Source organism: Zalophus californianus, chromosome X (genome assembly GCF_009762305.2).
Source record: "Zalophus californianus isolate mZalCal1 chromosome X, mZalCal1.pri.v2, whole genome shotgun sequence".
Classification (NCBI taxonomy): Eukaryota; Metazoa; Chordata; class Mammalia; order Carnivora; family Otariidae; genus Zalophus; species Zalophus californianus.
Window position 1 is genome coordinate 37,894,053 of NC_045612.1, and position 9,072 is coordinate 37,903,124.

At 47.9% G+C, this 9,072-nt stretch overlaps 1 protein-coding gene across 7 annotated transcripts in view; it reads left to right on the plus strand.

Moving 5' to 3' along the window:
- The window catches only part of CHRDL1 (chordin like 1), a 114,670-nt gene extending 106,958 nt beyond the window's left edge, over positions 1–7,712 (plus strand). For all 7 annotated transcript variants that reach the window (XM_027609382.2, XM_027609375.2, XM_027609379.2 and 4 more), the window contains 2 exons: positions 1,997–2,086; positions 5,299–7,712. In XM_027609382.2, coding sequence (XP_027465183.1) covers positions 1,997–2,086; positions 5,299–5,429 — 221 coding nt within the window. In that variant the 3' untranslated portion in view covers positions 5,430–7,712. The remainder of the gene's footprint in view (positions 1–1,996; positions 2,087–5,298) is intronic.
- Positions 7,713–9,072: the final 1,360 nt, after the last annotated feature.

Genomic DNA, 9,072 nt, shown 5'->3' on the forward strand with positions numbered 1-9,072 from the left:
ATGTTGCTTCAACCTATTCCTCTGTTTGGCTCGGTTCTCCTGATTGCTCAGAAACATGACTAACACATCTGTGATTATGACCTTTAACTTCAACCATGACCTGTCCAAAAAGCTAAGCATTGACCCTTGGGGTTTGTTGTCTTTCTCACACCAACAAAGGCTGGAGGAGTGCTTCTCCACTCTGGCTGCACATCAGAATCTTCTGGGAGAGGTTTCTGTAAATACCAAATGCCTGGGCCCTACCCTCAGGGATGTCGATGGATCAGCCAGAAATGGGGCCTTGGCATAAGTGTTTGTTTTGAAGGCTCTACAGGTGAGTCTAATGTGCAGCTAAGGTCATGACCAACCAGATTAGAGCCTACCATTCTTTCCAACACGAAGCTGAACCAACATGAAAATCCATGCATGTGGTGTGAAGCTACGTCTCTCAAATCATGCTTTGTACTCTGGGGTAAGACACATTGAAAACCTCATCCCTGCCCTCGGGAGGATTTAGAGTCTCACCAAAGGGACAATCCCAGTCATTATGCCCATCCAATTCCTTTTGTGATTACTCACACTGACTGCCACAGCAAGCTACATTGTGTTCCTTGTGGCCCATAGCTCTTCAAGCCATCCTGCAGATACAAGGCTAGCGTTGATCTAGTCTGGTCAACTCTTCTAGGAATCCAAGTAAAGAGGTAAGATTTCACTTGGGAAATAATGCACGTCCTTTTTCTCCTGTTGCCTGCCTAAGGCTCAAGAGTGCTCAGACTTTATTCTGCTTCGGCATCATACAAGGAGCTGGTTCACAGCACAGCTACCTGGGCCCGTCCAAGAAATGTGAATTCAGTAGGCCTTAGGGAGCACCTCCGTGTGTCCCAAACAGCCAGTGATTCTAATTCGGGTGGCACTTGGACTGTCCTTTGAGAAACAACTGCTCGAGTGTTAGTGGGGCTTCTTCCTCTCCCTTTTCCCAACTTTCTTCGCCTGAAAAAATGAGTTCCTCCCCACCCCTGAAAAAATATGCCAAAACACACATATTTCCCATCCGTGTTTATTTTTGCACTATACCTAGGAATGTTGGTTTTCCATCTCTTAACTCCCTAGCTCCTCTGGCACTGGTCACCTAGAACTAAGCCCTGTTCTGTTGGCTTCCCTAGCAGCGGACCCACTATTGTTTTGCTCCACACCTCTCACTCCCTAGAGGCATGTGGATGTTTTTCAGCTTGCTGGTGTAGCATCTCAGTGACCTCTTATTCAGTGCTGGGCAGCCAAGGACTGTGCTTGGTGAGCAGAGAAACACCCAGGCTTCAATTACATGGCCCTCTCTAGACCTCCCGAGGATTAAGTAGGCTGGTAACTTGTTGCTCCTTAACTGCAAGGACATTTTCCGTTTGGGTGTTATTCCAATAAACACTTTTCAGGCAAAGTGGAAAGGTGGGTACCCGCCCCCCCCCACTTTGACTTACCCCCTTTTCTGTAAGGGAAAGCTAAAGGAGCTGTGAACATTTCCCAAAGGAAAATGTGCTTTTCAGTGAGTTTGGGAACAGGGATGGCTTCTCCGTTTACACAAACAACCTGTCTACAGTCCCACGGCTGTCTCACTGCTTGGCCAGAAGGGCAGCCCAGTGGTTTGGCAGGGACATAATCTACCTGGACCTGGGGGCAAGAGCAGAAATTTCCAATACTGCCTTTGGTGGTAGACACGCCCACCAGCACCCATGCTCGATTCCATGTGGCTTTTCCCAGGAGGGGGTCCCATGGTCAGCAACACTATCTTCCATATCTCTATCCTCTGGAGAACCAAGGGGAGGCCAGTGAGCCAAGGAAACAGATGGAGTCAATTATAACCCTTGAGCCATCCAAGTTCCTGGTTAAGCACATTACACAGCCCAGCTCGATACTCCTAAGCCCCTGTAATGAGATGATATGCTCAACCCAAGCAGGAAAAGGGGGTGGTGGTTCCAGATAGAGAGGGCCTGACCACCTGCCCCACTTTTTCACTTGGCCCCAGGCATTCTCCAGCACTTCCATATTGAGAAGATCTCCAAAAGGATGTTTGAGGAACTCCATCACTTCAAGCTGGTGACCAGGACGACCCTGAGTAAGTGGTACCTGTCTTTTTTTCCGCCTCCCTGGAAAACGCCTCCAGGCTTCCATGTAGCACAGCCCCCAATAAGGTACCTTCGCATTCTCGGTGAATGTCAGCAGGGCTCAGTGTCGACGTCGGAGGATGTTCTGTCTCTTCTCCGGGGGGTACTTAGCAGTGGAGGGGGTGTCTGAACGTTAGCTGAAAAGCTTGGACCTGAAGAAAATCCAGATGTGGTCTGAGCATAAGCTACCTCGAGTCCAGGTTTCCTGACTCTCTTTAATGAACCCTGCTAACCCCAGAGTCTCCAGAGGGCCAGAGAAAGCTCACAAGATTCCGGGGCTGGTTGGTACCTTTGTGGAGATGTCCCGTCTGGAAGGATAAGTCCTCTGGTGGTGGGGATGAGAAAGAGAGAGAGAAAGTGAACGCATCCCAATTTAGCAAAGCTCTGTGCGACTCCTTGGAACTGCCCCCGAGTGGTCCTGTTTCTTTAAAAGCATCCAGGCACTCACTCAGGCGTACCTGCTGCTCTCCCTCTTTCTATGGAGGATGGAACCTAAGGACTAGATACTGCTAGGTATTGCGGGTGGGGGGTGAGGGTTGGGGAGCACTTCTGAAGGAATAAAAGGCCCAGAATTTCTATCCACAGGGAATGCCAATGGGCAAGACAGAACATGGAAAATGGTTTCTCTAAGAATCAATCTAGTTCTGAAGCGTTAAATACTTAAGTACTCGAAGGAAATCGGCAAGGAACAACGAGACGAGAGCCAGGCAGGCTTAGTCAAGGAGAGCTTCAGGGAGGAGGTGTGTTTTGAAAGAGAAGGGTGTGATGGGGCTGCAGGTCAGGAAATCCGTTCAGGGGGAGGGCGCAGCCTAAGAGAAGGCTCAGACAGGAGCGAACAAGAAATGTGGGGGTGGACGGCCCTGGAAGAAGCCAGGGAGAAGTTCACGGAAAAGGCAAGTAGCGTGGGTAGTTGCTGCAGACTCACAAAGGGCCTAGCGAGATGGAAATGGTGCTTCGGAAAGATGTCTCTTGGCCCTCAGGCGGATTTATTACATACCTACTTTGATGAAGCCGTGTTCCAAAGAGCCCAGTATGCCATGCTGAGAAGTTGGACTTGCTTTCCAGACCCGAGAACCCCAGGGGAGGGTTTTAAGCAAGTGCACAATGCGTGCGGATCTGGTTTTTATTTATTTTTTTATTTTTTTAGAAACTAAGATATATCTCTTAATTCTTTTATAAAAGTTAACAGAAATGCAGTACATCTGTTTTTTAGAATGGGAGTGCCCACTGTGTGGAGTGAAAAGTGAACTCTCAGTGATAAGTAGCTGGTGGTACTCTGAATCAGGAAGCTCTTATACCATAAAACAACAGCAACAACAGCAACAAAAAACAACTCTTATACTATATTAGGTTGGTCACACAGGGAAGGAGAGGTCACCATGAGGGACACCTCTGAGGTTAAATCATCAGGATCGCTACAAAGAGAGAAGTGAGTTTGGAATGACTCCAGCAGTAACAACTTTATAGACTTGGTGAATAGTGTTAATTTGCTAATGGGAAACTCTGGAGAATAAGCAGGTAGTGAGGGGAAAAACCCGTTTCACTTGGAACATGTTGAGATGAAGATACTTAAAGGTCATCCAAGAAGAGTTTCTCCTATGGGCAGCAGGAAATAGGGTTGATGAAGTCACTTGTTGATTCTGAAGGAGACTGACGGACGATAAACTGAACATGAGGGACGAGAGAATTCAAACGAGGGGTTGGGGGTCCTTACATGTGAGTAAGGAACAAAGGGGGCAGAGTCTAGGATCCGGTACCAATGATGTGACTTTTGAAATTACCAATTAATTTCAAAGAACACATTTTTGTTTCTACCGTGAGGAAGGCACTGCGCCGGGCACTGGGGGGCTTGAAAGATGGTTGAAACAAGCTCTCTGTTTCATAACAGGATTTGGGGTATATAATGGAAGTAGACAGTGTGTGCCTCCAGCTGTGTGCAGCTGAAGGAAGTGGGGACTAAGATGATCCTGCAGGGGCACCTGGGGACAAAGAAAAACAAGCCTGACCCTTTCTATCATGTGGCCATCAGATCCCGGCACCCAGCAGGGCTTCGGTAGAAGCCGATTCCTTGCCCGACCCTTCTCTCCTTTCCCATTGAGTTGGAGAGAACAGAGAAAAGTGAACGATCCAAGGGAGACAGGAAGTGGAGACATCGAGTCCGTAAGGAAAGAGGGTCATGATCTTCTATGGCCAGGGAAAGAAAAGAGGTTGAAAATAGGTTCTGGATGAAGAGGAGCTCACTGACTTTGGACTAGGAGTTCCCCAGGTTGCAACACCACGAGAGCAGGAATGGAAAGACCAAAGAGGATACCCGGGGTGCGCAGTTTGTTACAAAGATTATTTGCCATGGCAAGGTGATAGCAGGAGAAGGAAGATCTTGCCACTTGAGGATCAGGAAACTCCGAGAAGGTATGGGTCCAGAAGAAGGATGATCTAGAGTGGTTACCAGTCAGTGCTCAGCACAGAGTGTGAACTCAAAAATGTTTGCTCAACTAGCGTGACGGAATGGGGAAGAGGCAAGTTGGTAAGGACAGGCTGGAAGTATGGGCACGTCCCTGGAGGGAGAGGAAAAAACAGGGAATGGGAGGGATAGCACAGGAGGGGATTGAGGGATGCTAAAGGGGGTGTAAAGAGCATGTGAGCATAGGAGAAAACAGAGGTGGGCCGTCGTTAGCAAAGGGTGGCATGGATAGAGAAAAGAGCAGTAAATAATCAAGTCCCCTAAACTGGTATCTGGCCCCCCAAAAGTAAGCAAAGCCTCAGTAACACACAGGTACTGCTTTATTTGACCTGGTGCCAAGTGAGCCACCTAAACAGCTCAGAACCTGATAGCGGGGCATTTCACAAATGGTACATATACTGCAAAAATTCCAAGAATAATACTTAGGTTTGACTCTTGAGGCCGTTACGTATTATTCTTGGGATTCTTACAAATCCTGCGTATTGAAATCAACACTCCATGGCCCGTTTTCCATATCTGTCCCCAGAAATGTGTTTTGCGGGGCTGTTCTGAAACCACCTGAAGTTTGTATTCCGACCACCCCCCCCCAACTCCCCCCCCCCCCGCCCCCGGTGAGCGAGTGGGTAAGGATCGGGTAGATTGGTTACACTCCTAATTGGCTCTGTCCTCTTATATGTCTGGGCTACTCTGTTTGCTTTGTAGGCCAGTGGAAGATATTCACCGAAGGAGAAGCTCAGATCAGCCAGATGTGTTCAAGTCGTGTGTGCAGAACAGAGCTTGAAGATTTGGTCAAGGTTTTGTACCTGGAGAGGTCTGAAAAGGGCCACTGTTAGAGAAGACAGACAGTATTGGAGAGGGTAAAGCAAGAAAACTCAAGCTGCAGCTGGACTGCGGGCTGATTTTGCTTAAGTCAACAGTACCCTAAAACCCCAAACTCAAATGCAGTTCATTATTCACGCCATGCACCGCATAACTTGCTCCTTTATGTGGAGTGGTGTGTCAGTCCTTAAACACCTCCTGCAAAGGGACTAGAAGAGTCTTGAATTATTTGTGGGAGGAGGAGGGCTAGAACACCACAACACTGCTCTAGTTTCTGGGAGAATCACATTTCTTCACAGGTTAAAGAGTAAACAAAACCCTAGGGTTTCTATCTAGAAAGTTACTCCAATGAAAGGAAACAGATGAGAATTTGCTTAGTAGGAGTTGTGTAGTACGGAGAAAATATGTGTATGAAATTATACTCTTTGAATTTTAGGATGTCTTGTGTTTTTAAGAAAATATTAACTCCCCATCCTCATCCACACACACACACACACGCCTGTGTGCAAGCATGCACGTGTACGTGCGCGCGCGCACGCACACACACACACACACACACACACACACTAAACTGCCGCCTTCCTTCTGAGGCAAAGCCAGCATAGACTCTCCCCTCCTTTCCCTCGCCTGGCTCCCAAGTAGCTCTGAAGTTGTGGGTACCCAGGAGGATAAAGAAGGAATTGTGAGCAGAAGGTCAGTGGTGTGGTTGCTGAAGTCACCAACTATGGTGGCAGGGTGAAGAATAAGAACACCATTTCATGGCCACATTCACTTTGAAGCCATAAATAACTTTTCCCTAGTGATGCCACTTCTCTTTTCTCCCTGAGCCTGTGGGGCCCCCGTAAGGAAGTTAGAACTGAGTAAAATCTTCAGAAACTGAATCCACTGAAGACAAAATAATTGTCGAAGAAAATGGTGGATGGAAGTCAACAAGGAAACCTTATGTGTTTTCAAGTCAATAAGAGTCACCAACAAATAGCTCAATACTCACTGATTTTCTTGATAGCCAGAGTTCTGTAGTCCAAAAATTTAGGTTAAATGATTACATTCTAGAAGCTTCTTAAAAGGGCAGTTTTCCTTCTCCTCCAATTACAGGAGTTCATTTTGACTTTGCAAAGGGGCTCAGTCCCCACAAGCTTCTGAAGGTTGGCTGTTCAGTTGGGAGAATTGTTGCTCATATGGGGAAGTGGACGTTCTGATAAGGATCTTTGTTCTAAACTTTCCTACCGTTCTCATCTCATCCACCAAGCGGGGATTTACTGTCTATTCACAGCTCGATACCAGAGCAGAACTTACCGTTCTGAGGCCTGGCTTTAGACATCATCTTTGTGGCAAAACTATAAATTCTCCACAAGGATCTCAAGCCTGCCTTCTAGAGTCATCCCTTCTGAGGGGCTTGAATGAACTCTAATGAGTACTCAGAAGTATCAAGGACGCAGACATCCTGTATTTCCCACTCCATGACCATAGGAGAGAGGAACATTATTTTCCTTACAAGTCAATGACACCAATAGGGAAAAATGTAAAAATCTTTATGGCGACCTGGCATAATGGAGTCTGTTCTCCTAAAAGAGATATAGGGGCGCCTCCTGGCCAGGCCTTCACCGGACAAGCCTCGTACCAATGCTTCATACATACTCTCCACAGGAAAGGGAGGGAGGACATCCAGGGCCGGGAGGCCAGAGAGCATTATTGGGGACGAGGCTGCTAAGTATCTGCGGCCTCCCTCCCAGAGGTGGCAGCATTTCCATAGTGTGGAAACAAGTAACTGGATCCTCAAGCCAAGTGGTGATTTCCCCTTCTGGATGACTCACCCCAAAGCCTTCCCACCCAGGTGTTCTCTGAACGCGCAACCATAAGGGAACACCCAGAGAGCTTCCCTAGATAGACGTCTGCCCCCAGGTGCTGGGACACACCTTTCCAAAGTGCTGTGTGAAGCCGGGGCTGGGGAGCTGTGCTAGGCCAACGGAGAAACCTTCCAGTGTTCTGTGTGGTATAGGCAGTGGGGCATGGGGAGAAGAGGCAGAGTCCCCTGTAGTTAGGAGGGGAATGGATGTGGTTCTTCTTGTGTATTTATTTGTATCATAAACACCCGGACCAACAAAGACCATAAGCACCATTTAGCAGTTATAGCCATGTTCTAGTTAACTCGTGTAAACAAGTAAGAGTAAACTTAAAGTAACAGTATTAGCCTTTTGTTCTTCTTACAGGACATGTACCTAAATAGGGTACTTATTTATGTAGTCACTGTATTTCTGGATTTTTAAGTTAATAAAACAGTTAATTTTGAAAAATCATCTGCAGGAATGCTGCGGGAGTGATTGAGTCTCTGGTCGGTGCTGACCTTGGACCAAGTAGCGGGCGATGGGTGGGCTTGGCTGTTTCACACTCAGCTCGATGCCCCCTTGCTCCCACTGTGGCAACTTCACTGAGAGTGGGGACTTTGCGGTCAGACTGCCTGTGTTTTTAATCTCAGCTCTGTACTTCCCAGCCGCGTCAGTCTCCCCATCTACAAAACGGGGATGAATATGGCGCTGTTGCCTTTTGCCTGCAATCCCACGGTGAGGCTTAATCTAGCCAGCGCACGTCAAGGGATTAGCAGACGTTCATTTATGACCATGGAAGTTCTCGAAGGGCGTGGCCAAGACACTGAAGAGACTGAGGACAGAAGGCCACTGACTTGGGTTTCAGGAGGGCCTCAATTTCAGACTGCTGCACAGGGAACAAGGGAAGAGTTTTGTCATATATGTTAATCCAAACCAAGTTGCCTCAAACCCCTAAGAGCAATTAGATGTGTGCTACCACGGAAGCCCAGAGAGCCTAAGTGTCAGATATAATAAGGGCACAAAAGTGTGCACTGGGCTGAGTGACACAGAAGTCATTGGTGGTGACGTGTTGGGGGAGTGATGGGAGCAGAAGCCAGAAGTGAGTGGGGAGGTGAGGAATTGGAGACAAAAATTAGAGCCACTCCTTGGAGAAGCTTCATTACAGAAAGTAGAGAGATTACATGAAGGAAGTAGCTGGGAAAAGATACGGGGTCAAAGGAAAGTTTTGGGGTTTCTTTGGGTTTTTAAAGATTTGTGTATTTATTTCAGAGAGAGAGTGACAGAGTGTGCAAGCAGGAGGAGGGGCAGAGGGAGAAGGTAATTAGACTCCCCGCCGAGCATGGAGCCCGATCCGGGGCTAGATCCCACAACACTGAGATCAGGACCTGAGCCCAAACCAAAGGTCAGACGCTTAACCGACTGAGCCACCCAGGCGCCCTGGCAAAGTTTTTATTTCAAATATGGTAGATACTTGGCCATGTCTGAGTACTGAAGGGAGAGACCCTATGGAAAGGAAAAGATTGAGGGTAATGGGGAAAGAAGTGTTATCTTGGTGTGGGAGGTGCGTGAGAAGCCGTTTCCCCATGCTGAGCCTTGAAACCCACAATCCTTGACCTACAACCTGGCCCGAATTTTGGCCTCTGGTCGCCTACCCCTGACTGTGCATTTCGCTGTACCTAGTTCCCCTCATCTCTGTTAGCTTGCCCCCACCCCGCCCTTACAAAACCCAGCAAACCTTCCTCTGCAACGGTGGGCTCTAACTCAAGCCAGACACTCTGGCTCCCTCCGGTACTCTTCCTTTGCCCTGATCACCCGCATCCTGGCAATATGG